Below are 17,849 nucleotides of genomic sequence, written 5' to 3'. Positions count from 1 at the left end.
CACTGCGCATGGCGCCGCCAGGCAGCCGGCCGGCGGCCCTCGGGCTCCCCTCGCCGGTGAGCTCTGGTGAGGGCAGGCGGCCGGGGACACGTCCTTGGGCGAAGGGCAGAGGGGCTGCCGTCCCCTGGGCTTCCTCGGTGGTGCTTTGAAGCCCTCGGGTGCGCGGTGCTGTGAGGGGAGAAGCGGGGGAATGGCGGGCGGGGGGGTGAAACGGGACGCGCTGCGCTGTGGGGAGCCTCCGCCCGCCCGACACCGGGTGGAGGGGGGGGGGGAAGGAGCGGGGAAGGGGATCAGCCTCTGGGGAAAAAGGGAAAAAGGCTTTTGGGGAAAAGGGGGGCTGCTTTTGGGGCTCTGCTGTCAGTAGGGTGTGTGTGGAGAGAGCGGGATTTGGGCCCCCTGGGGGGGGACCTTGTCCTTGTCACCCTGCCCAGCCCCGTGGGTCGCAGCACGGTTGCATCAGGTGGGGAATGAAGATCACCCCCTGGCCCTGTAACGGAGCAAGGAGAGAGCCGTGGTGCTAAATGGGGTGATCTCGTTGGCAGGGCGAAGGTGCTGGTGGTGAAGGTTCTGGAAGCGAAGCCCCCTCCTCCAGGCCCGTGCTGCTGTAGGACAGATCGGACGGTACGGCGGGTGCTTTGCTGGAGCGCTGGACGTGAAGCGACATCTGTGGTATTTTACCTCGTTCCTGTGCAAAGTGCACCCCGAGTTTAGGAGAGCGATGCTGTTTAGGTGTGTTTATAATGAGTACTGTCTGAATCAAAACAGTTCTGCTCATATGTTAAGGTCTTACTCGATCCTTTACAGCACTACTTGGTAATGGCCCATGACCCAAGATGTGTTTCCAGTTTCAATAGTTTTTTAAGCACAACTGGGGTAAAGTCAAATTACTGGATTTATGAGAAATGACGCTTCCAATCACTTTGAATTTCAAGTGTGTATTCACTGACATTCCATTTAAGTAGTAGGTATGTGGATTTTATGGCCGTATAGAACAATGATGATCTTTGCCAACCACCTACACAGAGAGAAAACAGTGTCATATATACCATGTTATGTCAGTAATATCCATTATAAAAACCAGAAGCTGATAATTTCATTCCTTACCTGTATCAAAACCAATTGGAAACATTCAAAGTAGATCCAGTCTTTCATCCAGTCCCACACTGATCTCCTTTCTCTTCCCTTTCCAGAAGGATTAGTGCAGAAAGGCAGTTTGTTGTACGTAGAACACACAAACATTATTCATTACTTTAACTCAAGTTAACCTTGGTTTAATCCAATTTCCTCTTTGGAAAGGAAGTTACCAAATAATCTGTTGCAACCAGTGGTGAATCTGTAAAAGGAGACTCTTTAGCACAGTCAGCATATGTGGCCTTTGTCTTTGAACTTTTCATCAGTGAAGAGTAGTTAGCTGATTTCTGTAGGGTGTATCTTTCTACTTTTGATATTTTTTTTTATATGAAGACATACTGTCGTTTGCCAAAGGTGTTCTTTTGCTGTTTCCCAAAATTACTCAGAAGCACTGGTATTCCTGACAGAACGAGACATTGCCTGCTACTGATGTCTTCCAAGTTCCAGATGCATAACCTTACGCAGCACAAAATAAGGAGGTTGGCTGCTAGGATGTGTGAGCCCTCCTGCGATACAGTAGTTTATCTGAACACGGCTTTGGTTATTACTATAAAAAAAAAAAGCCAAGGGGGTAGTTTAATGAAATCTTTAAGAATGCACCCGATAGTAGATCGTGGGGCATTATTATATGTGAAGAGAGTTCAGATGACAACTGGATGAAGCTGTGTAGAGGAAGGGGGAGATACTTGCTTCAGCAGAGTTACTGCTCAGCAAAGCACATTTCCAGTTTATGTTGCACTGAGTTTACAGGAAGGCAATAAAGCTTTGACCTTTTGGGAAGTAAGCAGTACAAAACAAAACTATGCTGCCAGGAGGAAGCTGTATTGTGCATTAATTTTCATTTACATTGTAATACTATTTCTGTAGTAATCAACAAGAAATTCAGAATTCTGTGTTAGTCTGCAAAAGAAAGTACATTGTAGACTGTTGTGAAATTTTGTAGGGATTTCTTTAATATAACAAGTTAAAGATAAGAGTTTAACAAATCATCTAAGTTCTTTTAAAAAGCATATTTATTAAAAAATGTGTTTATAGGTCACTGTTTATAATGTAGCTGCATCTGAAGAGCTAGGAAGTGGCTCTGTGTCATGCTGGCTAACACCACAGGGCATCATTTAACGGCACATCAAGCAATGATTCCAAGACTCCTGAAGCCCTTTCCCTATATGTGTGGCAGTCGAATGCTGTCTGGTTACAAACCGAAAAGCAATGTCAAGGACTCGTACAAAATTCTTGAGCTTGAGGAAGGATGCTCCCTTGATGATATCAGAAATTCGTATCGAAATCTTGCCAAAAAATACCATCCAGACAGCGGTTCCAGCACGGCAGATCCGGAAGCATTTATTAAAGTAGAAGACGCCTACAGAGTTGTGCTCAGCGATGTGGCAAACAAAAAGAAATCAAAGGAGAATAAGGAAGAGGAGGAGGAGGACCAGTTCAAAACAAAAGCACCGCAGCACAGACACTACCTGAGTTTTGAAGGCGTTGGTTTTGGAACACCAAGCCAAAGAGAAAAGCAGTACATGCAGTTTCGAGTGGACCGTGCTACCGAGCAGGTGTTGGAATACCGAAAGCAGAAACTTGAAAGCCAGTACGTCGCCACTGACCTCATGAGAGCCAAGGATGTGAGAGAGAGCAAGAAGGTGAAGATAACCCAGGCAGTTGAACGGTTGGTTGAGGACCTCATCCAGGAATCAATGGCAAAAGGAGACTTCGACAACCTCAGCGGGAAAGGAAAACCTCTGCAGAAGTTTTCAGACTGTCCGCATATCGATCCTATGACTCACAACCTGAACAGAATCCTGATAGACAACGGGTACCAGCCAGAGTGGATCCTGATGCAGAAAGAAATACGGGAAACTATCGAGCGATTAAGGAAGGGTCTAGTGGCATCTCGAAGTAAGCTCGGGGAGCCGATGACACCGTACAGGCAGAAGCAGTGGAATCGCATTTGTGAGCAATTTATGGAGGATATCAGGAAACTGAACAAGAGAATTGACAGCTTCAATTTAGTTGTTCCTATTCTGAGTAGGCAAATGGTGCACTTCAGTGCAGACAAAGAAATCCTTCGAGCACAAAAGACTTACGAAGCTTTGATGGAAAACAAAGAAGCTCCTGATTCAGACACAAAGGAAGAGGAACAGGAAAATGTTAAAAGGTTTGGGTGGAAGTCTTCTCTATTTAAGTGGTTAAACCTTACATTGAAATAAGGTAATATTAACTCATCTGTCTTGTCAAGATTCTGGATGCACTTTATCACTAAAACTTGTAGCCTTAGAGAAATTTCAGATACACTGAAAATGTAAAATCTGCCTGTCTACCTGGCTATCATTACACCAGTTAAAAGGAAATGGGCTGTCTGATGTTCAGTTGAGGGTGTTTAATGGATTTCTTTGTGACTACTGTTAAGGAACAAATAAACTCAGTTATCCTTCAGCTGATTTTACTTCTGATTAAATCAAAATCAATGCTCAACTTTTTGACTGTGGAATATAATTACTTTACAGTACTGTTATTGCTTCATAAAGTGAAACTAAGGCACAACAAAACACGTTAAGGACAAAGTAGAAGTAAATCTTACTGTTCCCTGTAGTTTGGCCTTTATCCTTCTTACGTAAATGCTCACAGCTGATACATTGTTGGCAGGTTTCATGTGTGTTTTTTTTTTTCCTAATACATTAATTTCTTTAAGGTTACATTAAATGAGGATGGAGGGGGGGGGTCTGGATGTAGATTTGGACTGTTCATTGTGCTGAAGTCTATTTTTGTATCTGGCTTTTAGCATACAAGGAAGTTTCAGTATCCTAGCAAATAAGGAAGACTGGCCAAAACTATACTCAGCCACAAGGCTTTTTGGAATTGAGACGGGAATATTAATTTTTAAACATAATTGCTTGCACCATTTAAATATTTAAAATTTCACAGAATAAATAATGGTGGCATCAAAGAATTTATTGTGAAATGTTGCTGTCCTATTAAAGTTTTGGGGCAGCGGCTTGGAGGGTGTCAAAGTCTCCACAGTGACTGGTATTTATTTATGTTTAGTAACCTCTCTGCTCCCCACCCAGTCTGATTTTCCCGGAGGACTTTGCCCTTGAGAAGCTGTCACTGGATGTACAGGTATCTGTGTGGGCCCCTTTCTCCACTCCTGCCCCCGTGACTCAGACCGTCGCTGTCTCCACCTGCACAGTTGTGCTGTGCCTGTTGGTCGGGTGTGAAGGCGTCCCATGGGTGCTGGCATGCCACGGAGGGGAAATTTCCAGCTCGGAGGCTCAGAAGTTAAAGCTAGATAGTGATCACAACCACCACCCTTTGGCAGATGTCTCGGCACCAACGGAGTCTGGATTCATGGGTTTGCGTTTGGGTGGGTGACGCTGCGTGTGCTCCTTCTGGTCGTCATGCTCTGCCTCTTCTAGGTGAGGTCCTCGTGTGCAGACAGAACATTATTTGGTGGTAGAATGGATCAGTTGAAGTATAATTACTAATAAATACACTTGCACATAATTTATTGGTAAATGCTATTGAAGTGTTTTAGAAAGTAGGATTAATCTCGGCTTCCTTTAAGGTATCTTTTCATAGGTATTCAGGTGGCAAAAGCAAAAAGTGCAGGCATCTGTTGTGTTAAAAGATCAGATTTTGATTCTCGTTATGTTCTACGGGAATGAGAACTGAATTGCTGTTTAAACTAATCTAGCGACAGATTAAGAAGAGTTAATTGCAAATCGAATTCATTGCATGAGTGTAAATGGAAACCCCGTTCCAATAAATCCAGCTCTGATGGAATCCGGTTTGGCTCACGATGGAGATGAGTATCAGCAGTTTAAATATTTAAGTTGCCATAATGGATGAGTCAGCGTGCTGGGTGATTTTTATGCTCCTTTTACAGCTCATCGCTTTTAAATGGAGTGGATGCGACCCGACTCTCAGCACTTTCAGTCAGCCTCGTGCTGCTGTCGGGAAAAATTGCCAGGCACAAAATCTTCTTCATCACTGCTTAGTGATTAAAAAACATAGATTAAAACACTCCTCTAATTTTAATTTTTATTGGTCCCGGACGAGGGAAGGGGGGTATTTTTGCAGGGGGCTGTTTTTTCCCCGTTGCTCTGAGGTGACCGAGATGTTACGAGCCGCGTGTGGGGGGTGCTTCTGGAACAAGTGCCGCCTGCAGACCAGAAAACCCCACGACGGCGGCCTTCAAAACTCATTTTTCTGCCTGACGCCGGATTGTTAACTTGAATTTGAGGTCTTAGTGCTGACTTCACGAGGAAATAAAGTGAATAAACTGCCGATTTCGGACACAAACGCGCGCTCCTCCCGGGCGGCAGCGCGCTGCTCCCCATGAGGCACGGCGCTGAGGCGAGGGGGGAGAGGCCGCCCCCCGCCCGTCGCTCAGCCCCGCCCCCTCCGCTCTCCCGCGTGGGCCGCGGCACCGCCCAATGGCCGCCTCCCCTTCCTCAGCCCGCCCCCGGCGGCTCGCGGCGCCGGCTTCCCATTGGCTGGCGGCCGCGTCGCTCAGCGCCTTCCCCTCGCGCTCCCGCCCCGCCTCCGGCAGCGGGCGGAAGAGCCCGGCGCGGCGCGGCGGGTACGTGCGGCCGTTGGGCGGGGGGGGGGGTGGCCGTGAGGGGCCGGGGGCGGCCGGAGCCCTCCTGAGGGGGCCGCGGGCTCGCAGCGCGCCCCGCCGGCCCTCTGAGGGGCTGGGCGGCCGGTACCGGCCGTACCGGGGCGCCCTGAGGGGAAACTGAAAGCGAAACTGCGCGGGGCTGCCCGGGGGGTGCCCGTGGGAGGCCGGGGGGCGGCCGCAGGGTGCTCGGCCTGCCCCGGCCCTGCCCCGGGGCTGCGCTGTCCCCTCAGGGAGCGCGAGGCCCCGCGCTGTGGCACCGGGGGGCTCCTGGGCCCTGCTGTGCCGTGAGGCAGCCTCCTCGGGGCTCGCTTTCTGTGTTTCTTTCTGCGCTCCCCTGCCGCTGTGCTAACGTTTTGTCCAACGCCGTTGGCTGAGCGCGTTTCAGAGAGCGGCTGGTTCAACTTTCCGGGCTCAACTTTGCGTGTGGTACGTTGTCGCTCTGCTTCGTTCGCCTAAATAACTCCTAACCCTAGTTCTGCAACCTGCCAAGTGTTTCTATGGGTTATAACCGCCCTTGTCACGTTTCACTCACCAGCTCGTTCTTGCCAGTGTTCTCCTTGTGTTTCTGTTTATTGGACCTGAGAAATGCTTCTTGAGAGCCTGTCTGCCCGCAAGAGGAAAAGGGGAGGAGACAGATCATAGGAAGGGCACCAAAGGACAGCTAATGCAAGGGGCTCGCTTGTTTTCTTGCTGTGAAGTACGTGGAGGTAAAAGTTTAAACCCAGAGAGTGAGTTTTGTACCTTTACTCAGGTAAAAAAAAAAGTCCAGCCCCTGTCTTTGAGAACTTGAAACCATCCTTCTGAAAATTCGTCAGGGTTCTGTCCATACAGAAGGATATATTTGGGTTAAACCCTGTGTCTGTGCCACATTCACCTGTCATCTTCAGCCTTGCTGCTGTGATTTTGGTGGAGACTCAGCTTCGCAGTGCCGCGGGCCTTTTGTGGCTGAGGTGCAGCTTATAGTTTCCTTCCTTCCTTCCTTCCCTGCTGCTGGTGTTGAGAAGCGTACACCGCAGACTGAGCTGTGTAGCAGCTCGCTGTTTGCTCAGCGACTTGTGAGCGGGTGGCCAACCTGTCGCACTCAGGCTGGCTCCACACTCTCAGTCCCTTCCAGCACGTCTGCAGTGCTCTTTGCTTCCCCCTTGCCTCCGCCATGGGGAAGTTGTTGGCTGGACCTTGGGCCGGTTGAGTTGCCCCAGCACCCTGCTTCCTGACGTCTGTTGTTCCGAGAAGCCCGCAGCCCTTACTCATCGTTCCCTCCGTCGGGTGCACGGTCGGTCAGGGATGGCCACGTCCTCTTGCAGAGTGCCCACGCTGCTGCACGAGGCTGGCATTCAGTAACTCAGGAAGAGGTGGCGTTATCACCAGCCGTGTATCTGCAAAGTCTGTACGCAGAGAATAGAATCGTAGGGAGCTATCAGAGAGAAATGCTTAATTATAGTTACTGTTAAGTGGGGCTCTCTTGAATTGCTAACATGAAAGACTCCACTGCAGGATTGTGGACAGCATCAGTTAATGTTTAGATCATACTATAAAAAGGTCAGTGGCGTTACCTCTTCTGCTCCCCATTGCTGCTGGCTGTACTCCTGCAGAAAGCTTTCTCTGTGAAGTCGCAGCTTGTTTCTAGCACTAGACACGTGTAAAAATCGTTCTGGGGTTTGTCTGTATCCTGTTGCAGGTTCTCCATGCCGTGTATCTCCATGCTTGCCATTCCAGTGAAACAGGAAAATTGTGTAGTCGCTTACACATCTTTGCTGTGGAAAGGCTGCCAGCAGATAGTGGTTATCTCATCTAGTCACGCTATCTCCGGTGCTTCCCTTCTGAGCACAGAGAGAAGATTAAAGCAAAGTGCAGGTTTGGGAGCTGGTGTCAAGCACCAAAAATACAACATTGATAAAATAAGATGCTTTGGCAGAAGGCTGTCCTTAGAAAGTATTAAAAAATAAATAATAATAATAATAAGAAGAACCCCTTTGTACTAGTCTCCCTAGCTCCACTAATTTTGTCGCTAATGCAGTTCTGAAAAGTCCATTTAATACCCAAGACAATTAGGTGTTGAGGAAGGTGTTGTCTCAGGCTTTTGAAGTGAGCAAAACACCTCTGTTTTGTCACCCAGTGTTTAAAAACCCTTAACATCGTTGCGCAAACCTGCCTTTATGATTATCTGTTTATGATTATCTGAAGTTTATCATCGCTGACTTTGTAAAGCTGAAGGGGTCTTAGGATAGATGCTAGCTGTATTTTCCGTGTGCAGGAGGATGGTTTCATGGTTTTAGCTGACAAAACAAACTCGCTAACCCCTTTAAGTCACAGAAGGCAATGATTGGTTTTGTTTCGTGTCAGCCTTTTCATCTGGAACATTTTGGTAGCGGTAAAAAGATTTTTTTCCTGCAGCTCTGTGAGAACGATCCAGGAAAAAACTGGGGGAAAATATGGCTTTGCTCTCTCCGAAAGTGACAGAAAGTGTAATGACAAGCAAGACAACACCGTTGTTAGTGCTTGTATCTGTTCAGTGGAGGAAAGAACAGTGTGGCGCATTTGTCTAGGTGTTCGCTCCTGCTTGTGGGCAGCCAGACCGCAGGGTGAGATCCGTGCAGCCCGCAGCGATGGGAGCCGTGAGCTGTACCCCACTGTGGGTGACCGACTGTGGGAGGAAGAGAGGATTACTGAGGGATGAGCTGGGGATTACTGCACAGCGAGGTAACGCTTCCCGGGACTGGCGAGGAACAAACGGAGTGAGTAGGGAACCCTTCGGAGAGGAGAAAAGAAGTTAGGGCTGTGGCAACAGCTGTAAATCTGTGTTAGGACAGCACGGCAATTCTGTGTGACAGCTGCAGAAAGAACAGGAATTTGAGAATTGCTAGGGGAAAGGGTGATCTAGGAGAATAACTGTAGGGTTGGGCCCAGGTATTTGACAGGTGTAAGGTAACTTTGAGACTGGTTGATTATAATGCTTCAAGGTAGCATCATAACTGTGGATGGATTTGTAGAAGTAGGCTGAGGGGGACAGACAAGTTTTATGTTTATTCATAGGAGGTGCCCTTTGTTTGTAGGATGGGCAAACTTAAGCATGGCTGTGAGCCACTGCTGAGCAGAAAATAGTAAATATTGCAGCTTCTGACACTCAGACTACATCTGTTAACTGTCTCAGCATGAGAACAGCGGTAGGGTAGCGCAGAACCTGTTACAGCTGCTGTCTCACCACATCGTTTGAGGACTTCATCATTTCAGTGGTTGCCTTATAACACTGCTCAACTTTGCTTTCTGTGTGTAAGTCTGACCGTGTTTATAATTCGGTGTGACTGATCCTCGTCTGCAAAGCACGATGTTCTTTGCTCTTAGTATTTAGTGGATTCACTGAGCTGATTTCTTTTCCCCTGTGGTAGAAAGGCACTGTATTATCTTTCTCGTTTGGAGACTGGGAGTATGTATCTTATCCAGCATTCCTTAGGCAGGCTCAAAGACCAAGTTTTGTTCTGCATATGAAGTCCTCTTGTGTGCGTCTTACTCTGTTCTAACTTCCAACGCAGGAGAGGGTTACGGTTTAAGGGTGAAACTTAGATTGAAATATTTGCTTTTTTTGCACCTGCTTTTTTACTTGCTTTTGTTTTTGTGTTTCTATACATTTAAATAAACAGCATATTCCACTGAATTTCTCCTCTGTTTCAGACAGGGTGCTTTGTGTGTGCAATGCTTACGTGTCTGGCTTGTGCAATGCTTAAGTGTTTGGCTTGTGTGCAGATTTTATTTTGTAATTCTGTTTGTGGGGTAGGTTGCTTCATTAAATGTAGCTCAATAAAGCACCCATAGGACATATGCAATATTTAATTCCTTCCAAAAACAAAACAAACAAACAAACAAAACAAAACAAAAACAAACCTATTTTGAAGATGCTTCTGACAGTTTATCAAACATCTCAAGATTTTGCTATTTAGCCTTAACTACATTGTTGGCTGTGTTTCAGGTACTTAGGACGCGGCTGTTGATGGAAGAATTCATGTAGAAGTCCAAGCTAAGCAAGGCAATCTAATCTTTGAGGACATGGCAGGGTTCTTAGATAATTTCCGGTGGCCAGAATGTGAGTGTATCGACTGGAGTGAAAGAAGAAACGCCGTTGCTTCAATAGTTGCAGGTGTATTGGTAAGTTATGAGCGTATGGGTACTTGCCCCTCCTTGACGGATCATAAATGGGTTAAGAAATTTGGAAATATGGCACACAGTTGCATGTTGTTTGTTTGTTTGTTTGTTTCAAATTTTGTGAAGTTTCACTTTTAACTGCACCCTAATGCGATATATTTCTTGGATGGTTTTTGAATAAGTGTAATTGTTAGCCATCTTTTTTATGGATCACGTAAATTTGCATTTGTCTGACAACAATAGACCAGTTCTGCTACCTCTCCTTCAAAAAAAGATTGAAGTTCCTAGCATGTTTTTGGCATAACTAGATATGTTTGAATACTTAAAGGATATAAAGTATGGATAAGGTATGTTTAGAATCTCGATTCTTGTTCTTAAGGAAGTACAGGGAATTTAGCCGTACACTGAGATGTAATTTGAATAGAAAACATGACAGATTTTCAAATGCTTCTGTGAGAATATCCTTGATAAGGTATATGCAGAACTTGCTTGTCAGATTTAGAGTCTGATGTGAAGCTAGTAACTTTCTAGAGCTGTGTATATGTGGTAAAGGAAAACTAAACCAGTAGTATGCCTGTACATTTGACATGTTTTGTGTGTCAGTCTCTACCCTTCTGGCCTCATAATACTGGTTATTTTATTTTAAGTTTTTCACAGGTTGGTGGATAATGATAGATGCTGCAGTAGTGTACCCTAAGCCAGAACAAATGAACCACGCGTTCCATACCTGTGGGGTGTTTTCAACACTAGCTTTTTTCATGTAAGTGTTTATAAAGGAAGTTCTTTATTTATAAAATAAATATGAGCTGTTAAACGCAGTTTTTACTAGCCCATGTGCATATGGTAACACCGGGAATCTCTTGGTTATGAATTACTTATGAGTAATCTTGTACCTTTTTGCATGGCAGTGTTACAGCCTTTTTTTTTTTTTTTTTTTTTTTTTTGTTTAATCTGTGGCCTTTGTGTCTGTTTGTTCATTGTTCCTCCTGTTTCCCCCCCCACCTGTTTAAGGTGAATTACTTTTCTTATGTGCTCTGGCTGAATGTAAGAAATCCGACCTCCCTTTATGCAAGTGGGTTCCGAGGTCAAAGTTCAGGTATTTCTGCCCAATTGCATCCCTGAATGTAAAACATTTGCATTTTTCCCTGCGTTTAATCAATTTCTACAGCTGTCTTTGTGGCCCAAAACATCTTCAAATGGGCAAGGGCAGTGGTATTATTGTTATGAAGATGTAAATGTGGCAAGCTTGAGGGAGACGTAGTATTTTTTACAGAATCATTCAATAGTGGAGAGAATATAAGATGGTTTTGGATGTTCAAGGCCTTCTTAACACTTGATATTTGGAAATTTTGTTTATTTTTTTTCACAGCAATGTAACTTGTTTTAAGAAAATATATTGTCCTTATGGGACATGTCTCACTTGAATATTTGTGGTATTTGTTGCCAAGTAGAGCAATTTAAAAGCAACTTGTATCACAAGCAAGAGACTGCTGTGTTACTGGCTATTATTATTCCTGAGATTTAGGGTAAAGGTTCTGCAAGAATGTGATTTTCTTGAAATCCAGTTGGAGTCCTTCCCTTAGGAGAGGTGTAGTAATGTGTGGCTGCACAGAATGCCAGTAATTTTCCAGGAATTTGTTGCATCTTAAAAAAACAAAACCCTCCAAAGCACTAGCTTTTTACTTAAGATTTTAATTGATTTTGTAGTAATCTGAAATGTATACGCTTTGTTGTTCCTAGGATAAATGCTGTATCAAATGCTCAGGTGAGAGGAGACAGCTACAGTGACGGATGCTTAGGAAGAACAGGTAAATTAACTCTGAAGTCTTGCTGAATTGAAAGAATGATTATTGAGGGCTTTGTTGTTTTTAAGTGGTGGTTAAATAAATAATCAGAAGCTAAGGAGAGGAGAAAACTTCTGTGAAATTAATTTTTGTATAAAATTAACCCTTGAAGGTAAGTACTATCTTTGTTAAGGAGGTGAGCTTGGGAAAATTTGACTTCTGTATAGCTTGAGCACCTAAACTTCTCTGCGTGTCCTGTGCAGCTGTTCCCAGAAATAAAATTCTGCCTTGTGGCAAGCTATGGGGCTTGAGTTCAGTATGAACTTCTTATTTTAGAATGCATTGCAGACATTATTTTCTTTGTGTGTCACCCATTGTGTGGTTTCTCTGGACCTGCTGTCCTCTCTCTACGTTCATCCATAATTCCCTTACGGTGTGAAATCCAGCATCTGCGTTCGTGTGATTTGCAGAATGCAATCTGGTAGAATTTACTGATTTTGAGCTACTGTTTGATGCTTTTCTGCATTTCATTCTTCAGTCTGTTTGAGTGAATCTTTGCATATAAATATTTTTCCTTTCCCGTGAGCGAGCAGGTTGGTTATTTTCAATGGCTTCCCCCTCCGTTTTGAGCAGGTAATGTGTCAGTGCAGGACCCCCATATTTCAATTCATATCCTGCCCTGACCTTTGCTTGAGGAGGAAGGCATGTCAGACAAAGGGACCTCTTGGGTCATTGAGTAAACCGGCAGATTTCAGCCCTCTGGAAATATTTTACTGAAGTAAGCACAGGAAGGGTTTGGTTTATTGATTTTTTTTAAGTATTTTGTAATACTAAATTTGTAAATATTGTGTGTTTTTTATAGTTTTTGTATTGGAATGCCATCCTTACCTCAGAAAATCTATAGCTTTGGCAAAGTACCTTGTAATTAGCCCACTCACAAGTTACGTTAAACATTGTTACAGGTGTTCCCTACAGATGAGGAGAAATTTCTGGTAATTGTGTCTTCTGTACCAGAGGGCAAATTTTGGATTCTGTTGTCATTGATACTGGGTTTAACCCTTTCCATTTGGATCTTCAGCAGGACTGTGTCACACAATACAGTAGCAGCTTGGATCAGCTGTTGCAATGGATGGTACTCTGCGTGGTTCTCAGAGGTTTTACTGTTTCCTGCAGGTGCTCGTGTCTGGCTCTTCATTGGCTTTATGCTGATGTTTGGTTCGCTTATTGCTTCAATGTGGATTCTTTTTGGAGCATATGTTACACAGAGTAAGTTTCCTTCTTGGTTAGCTTTTTAGCAAAGAGATGGGCTTGGCTGCTTTTCTGGGATGATCATCAGATCTGACGCTTCAGTTTGGTAGCTATCTTGTGATGTAGTAGTTTGTTTAAGAGCTCTTTTTGACTTGTCTTTTTTTTTTGCTGTATAATAAGAATGTGAAAATCTTTTGGACCCTTCACAGTCCCTTACTGTATGGATATGAGAGATGCTTGAGGGAGTTGAAGTGAGGAACTACCACTATGAACCATTTTAAACAATCCAGGTATAGAACACTTGTGTATATAAAATATACACACTGGTAACTAATTGCGATTGTAATTCAAGAATTACTACCAAGTTGTATATAGGGGAAAAACAAACAAACAAACAAAACAAAACAAAACAAAAAAAAACAACCACAGGCCCTTCATTGAAATCTAAAATCATTTTTAAAAATTACAGGTTGTCTTCTGGGGTTGAAGTTTATTTTACTTATGTAGAAAGTACTTTTGCTGTCAGCTGAAAGGCAGAAAATCCAGAGGAATGAAAGTGTGGTCTGTTCTTGCTAGAACAATGCCATCTAGTTTTGTAGCCAGAGAATAATACTGTGAATAGTGTTTTAGGTACTTCTTTCGGTACAAAAGAAGTTAATATTTCCTTTGTTACTTACTTTGCAGACACTAATGTTTACCCTGGACTAGCAGTGTTTTTCCAAAACGCATTGATATTTTTCAGGTAAGTTATCTGGGTGAGTTTCCCTCCTTTCAAAGGGGCATTGCACTCGCCTGCTTCCATATACACGGTTACCACAGGAAAATTAATTGTAACTGAGGCTGGCACCAGACTTGACCATCCACAATGTGGTGCGTGCTGCTCGCTGTGCCGGGCTTCAGTATTTCAGTTCATTACCCAGCCTGACCTTTCCTTGAGGAAGATGGCATGTAAGAAACCTCTTGGGTCTCTTAGTAAGCTGAGACTGTAAAGAGAACTGAGGTGGCGTTAGTCGTTCTATAAACTGACCAAACTATTTCTTAAAACCTTTATTTTTAAACTCTGCTACCTGTCTCTACCACTTCCTCCAGTGCTTAGAAACACTGCCCTGTTTACTCCTCAGAGATGAAGAGAGTACTATTCAGAGAGGGTCTTCAATCCTCTTGTGCTCGTTAGTTCAGCTCTTTGTGATCTTACTGAATTTACAGCTCTAGAATGTGGATGACCAAGGATACAGATAGTATTCTGGGTGAGATGCTGTCAGTGTCTTTGGATAATGGCAATAATACTTTCATCTCTACTACAAATACCTTGGCATGTATCCTGACAGCAATAGGTGAGACATCCTATTGCCTTTTTCCTGACTGTTTCATAACAATGATTCGATGGTCTGATAACTGATACACTTAAATTTGTTTCTACTAGACGAACTTTCAGTTATGATGAGTGATGAAATTTTCTTCTATGACCATAATGGTGCGTTCTGTAATATTAAATCCGTTCATTTTATTTCTCTTAATGTCATTAAGTGCCTTATATGACACTTTGAAACTGTGTGCATCTATACCAGCTCTGTTTATATGTATAATGCACTCTCTAATATATGAATTTGATTAATTCAAGACAATAAAAGCATTAGTATAATTCTGAAGTTCAGTCACTGAAAAAGTTCCCAGAACGTCCTCTTTTGGAAGTTCTCACTCACTTAAATTACGATGCTAACAATTTTCCTTCTAGTACTGTATCAAATGCTTTGCAGTGATCTGAATCAGGTGGCTCTGCTGTGCTGCCTTGTTGGGCAAATCAGTTCTGTTCTCACAGAAAAGAGCAGTGCCTAAATCTCTTCTGCAGTCTTGCACATAACTAAAGTGAGACGGATACCAGTGGGGATAGATTTTTGAGAACAGTTTCAATCCACTTGATACTGTCAATCTGATTTCAGTAGTTTGATAACTTACTTCTGAGGCTGTTTTTTGTTTCTGAAAGTGTCTTTCCCTAGTTTCTATTGTACTCCGTATCTCCATATACTATAGATTTCTTCTCTTTCATCTTTTAAAATTTGTTTCCTAGGTATAAATTGTGAGACAAACTACATTTAAAAAAAAAAAAAAATTTTTTTAATCCCACTACTTATTTTAAGCAGTAACACTTGAGATTTTCATCTGCTGCTGTAGATTCCTTTCCTTGGACCAGATCAGGGTCAATCCGTGATGCTCTTCTCAATGTCCGTGCCCAAAGCTTTTGTTTTGATTGAAACACCCTCTTCTGTTACTGCTGGCTCATAATAGCTTTATTCCTTGAACTGTGTCTCCTTCAGGACTTTGCTTCAGCCCCGATTGTTATTCTGCTAGTTTTTTACTTATTTTAGTATGCTGTATTAATAGTTCTCTTCACTAGTTAATTGCCAAGGTGTCTAGCTTATTTTTTACTTCTTACTGTTGCCCTCTTTGTTGTTAGTATTTTTCATCTCCCCCATTATGATTCAGTATGGCAGTGCCCTGCTACCTAAGGGAAAAAGAAGTATAAGGAACAATAAGGAAATGCTGTTTGTTTTTGTTTAGACTTCTTTTGGTTCAGAACAATATGCAGTTGCATCCAGCCTTTTAAAAGGAATTGTACTGCAGGACTGGCTATTTTTAGTTGAGCAGTTGCTTCAGCTAGATCTCATGGTTTTAGTAATGCATAGTGAGTGAAATAGAAATAGAAGAAATAGATACAGACATGAAGAAATATTGCAGTGTAAACGGTGTAAGAGTGTATGCTTACTATTAAGATGACCTTTCCCACCGTATGTATAACCTGTTTTTTTTTTTTTTTTTCCTCTTTAGTACACTGATCTACAAGTTTGGAAGAACAGAAGAGTTATGGGGATGAGAGCTCACGTCTAGCATTGTCTATTCCGTAGTTGCTATGTTGTACTCAGTATGTAGATACATCTACGTTTATTTGTTCTCGTTTTGCTTTCTAAATTGGACGAACTGAGACAAATTATGGTTTCTGTAATAAGCTCCCTCTTTTCATAGGACAGATTTGTGAATATGTACATATGACTGTATATATCTTAAAAAGGGATAGTCAGGCTTTCTTTCTGAAACCTTCAGGCTCATTTCTTCAAATACATGTTTCCATCAACTCTTAAGACTTGATCTTCCAAACCCTCACGTGTGAGAGACTTCGGTCAACCTACAAGTGAATAAGCAGGACAAAGCCTGTACCCTGTGAAAGGGGTTGTTATTTTTATGCGTACTTCAGCTATAGCTCATTTTTCAAGAGTAGACAGCAAGGGCTGCTGCTGAACCTGAAAGGGAGTAGTCAGCTCATGGAAGTGACCCAGCTAAGCCTGAATTTCGTGAGGGTAAATTCTCTTGTATGCTGAGATAAGGGTTGGTTTTTATATTTTTCTGAACAGTTATATAAAATTCTTAAGTAGCTATTTTTTTGTAAAAGGTTATGAATTTTTAAACGCGGCCCTATTTTAAGTAGGTTCTGCATGGCAAACCAGCTGTTCTTGACTGATTGCTGTAGCACAAATGAAATTTGGTAGCAGCATAGAATTATTTTCGTGCTGCTCAGTGTAATAGATAACAATTAGCATTTACTGTATTTACTGGAATTTAAAAACCCTGAAACTGATGCCAATCACACTTAAGGGATATAAATAATAAATGTGAGTCACACTAACATCTTTTAAAATTATGCTAGCATAGATTTTCTTCAGGGGATAGCTTTTTGCTGGTAAATGAACCGTTATCCTGCTGCCTATTACCTTAGGTGACAATAAAGGTGAGCGTTTCAAATGGGAATATACTGTATGTATTTATTGCTGACAATCTTTATGTCGAAATAATTGCCAGTGTTAGGGCTGCCACTTGCCCCAGTTGAAATATATCCCCTAAATCTCATGGGCACTTTATGGGAATGCATCCATTATTGCAATCCAGTTTCTTCTAGCTGGTGCACACAGACAGGGAGAACAGTGATGTTTTATAGCTTCGGACTGATCTGATATATTCATCTTGCTGTTGGTGACTTCCTTGTAAGTTCTCTGTGTTTTTAAAGCATTCGAATCTACATTGTGTCTAAGAGCTTTTATAACTTTCCATGTATCAAGATTGCTGACCAAATGGCATTAAACTTCAGAATGTAATTTATGTGCATGGTTACTGTATACTGTTAGTCATCTAATTGCTCCCTTGTGGGAATCTTTCCAGTGGACAGAATATGAAGCAAATAACTGCAGCTGAAATTGTGCTACTGGCTAGACTAACTTCTATCCTGATTTCATCATCCGGCAGTGAGTTACGAGATATTCACTGGTGTTCATCGTAGCTTTGTACAGAAGTTGTCTGTTTGGTTGTAATTCCAGAAAACTGCAATAAACTTTATCTTATGTTCTCCAGATAGCGAATTTCACAAGATAATTGTACAGAAGCAGCCCGTCACTGGCTCTAGTAGTGCTAACCTTTAAGCAAGTCTGACGCTTGCTTACACTTCATGATTAAAACCAAGGTTTTTGTTTTCAGTTCTGTCAGTTTTTTTGTTCAGTAGCCCAGGATATATATTTTTTTTTCCCCCCTAAGTGAGAAACAACTGCAGCCTGCCACAGTAACTTGCACAGGGCAACTTGAGGTAAGTGCTTAACTCCACAAGAACGTTTCCTTGTGCCTTAATGCAAGTTCCTAGTTAAGAAGGTTTTCTTAAGCATGCCAACAAGTGAAGAGCTTCTTTCTGAGGGTACCTCCATTTTCTACTAGCAGCTTGCTTTACTGCAACTAGTTCCTGAGTGTCTATCCCTTCTGATTTTAGGGAATTGGAATGGTCATGCTCTCTCTAGCTGCTGAGAGGTGAAAAGAGACAGCAGGGAAGAACTTTCTTCCCCTATCCTGAGCTATTGTGTAAGAATCATGCAGGCATTCATCAGACTAACTCC

The 17,849-nt window shown here is 43.0% G+C and overlaps 2 protein-coding genes across 8 annotated transcripts; both read left to right on the top strand.

The window, feature by feature from the left end:
* DNAJC28 (DnaJ heat shock protein family (Hsp40) member C28) lies at positions 1 to 3,606 on the top strand. 5 transcript variants are annotated; one of them, XM_032207826.1, is made up of 3 exons: positions 78 to 158; positions 543 to 621; positions 2,167 to 3,606. In XM_032207826.1, exon 3 carries the CDS (start codon positions 2,220 to 2,222, stop codon positions 3,339 to 3,341), a length of 1,122 nt encoding a protein of 373 aa, XP_032063717.1. In that variant the 5' UTR covers positions 78 to 158; positions 543 to 621; positions 2,167 to 2,219; the 3' UTR covers positions 3,342 to 3,606. The 5 variants fall into 5 exon arrangements, with proteins under 5 accessions (XP_032063715.1, XP_032063716.1, XP_032063717.1 ...); XM_032207823.1 differs by having other exon boundaries at positions 543 to 729; XM_032207824.1 differs by lacking the exon at positions 78 to 158 and adding an exon at positions 1 to 66 and having other exon boundaries at positions 543 to 3,606.
* A 2,038-nt stretch (positions 3,607 to 5,644) lies between these two features.
* On the top strand, positions 5,645 to 17,441 carry TMEM50B (transmembrane protein 50B). 3 transcript variants are annotated; one of them, XM_032185572.1, is made up of 7 exons: positions 5,645 to 5,713; positions 9,717 to 9,892; positions 10,537 to 10,649; positions 11,630 to 11,697; positions 12,847 to 12,939; positions 13,606 to 13,663; positions 15,748 to 17,441. In XM_032185572.1, exons 2-7 carry the CDS (start codon positions 9,794 to 9,796, stop codon positions 15,791 to 15,793), a joined length of 477 nt encoding a protein of 158 aa, XP_032041463.1. In that variant the 5' UTR covers positions 5,645 to 5,713; positions 9,717 to 9,793; the 3' UTR covers positions 15,794 to 17,441. The 3 variants fall into 3 exon arrangements, with proteins under 3 accessions (XP_032041463.1, XP_032041472.1, XP_032041480.1); XM_032185581.1 differs by lacking the exon at positions 5,645 to 5,713 and adding an exon at positions 6,048 to 6,178; XM_032185589.1 differs by lacking the exon at positions 5,645 to 5,713 and adding an exon at positions 8,949 to 9,022.
* Positions 17,442 to 17,849: the final 408 nt, after the last annotated feature.

The sequence above is a fragment of the Aythya fuligula genome, chromosome 1 (genome assembly GCF_009819795.1).
Source record: "Aythya fuligula isolate bAytFul2 chromosome 1, bAytFul2.pri, whole genome shotgun sequence".
Lineage (NCBI taxonomy): Eukaryota > Metazoa > Chordata > Aves > Anseriformes > Anatidae > Aythya > Aythya fuligula.
This window is presented reverse-complemented; position numbering and strand designations above follow the sequence as displayed.

What these genes read in the sequence shown, in the direction of transcription:
- TMEM50B (XM_032185572.1), top strand. Translation starts at nt 9,794, where the DNA reads ATGGCAGGGTTCTTAGATAATTTCCGGTGGCCAGAATGTGAGTGTATC. An exon ending in TGGAGCATATGTTACACAGA is followed by an intron (nt 12,940 to 13,605) that starts GTAAGTTTCCTT and finishes CTTACTTTGCAG; the next exon opens with ACACTAATGTTTACCCTGGA. An exon ending in AACGCATTGATATTTTTCAG is followed by an intron (nt 13,664 to 15,747) that starts GTAAGTTATCTG and finishes TTTCCTCTTTAG; the next exon opens with TACACTGATCTACAAGTTTG.
- DNAJC28 (XM_032207824.1), top strand. Translation starts at nt 2,220, where the DNA reads ATGCTGGCTAACACCACAGGGCATCATTTAACGGCACATCAAGCAATG.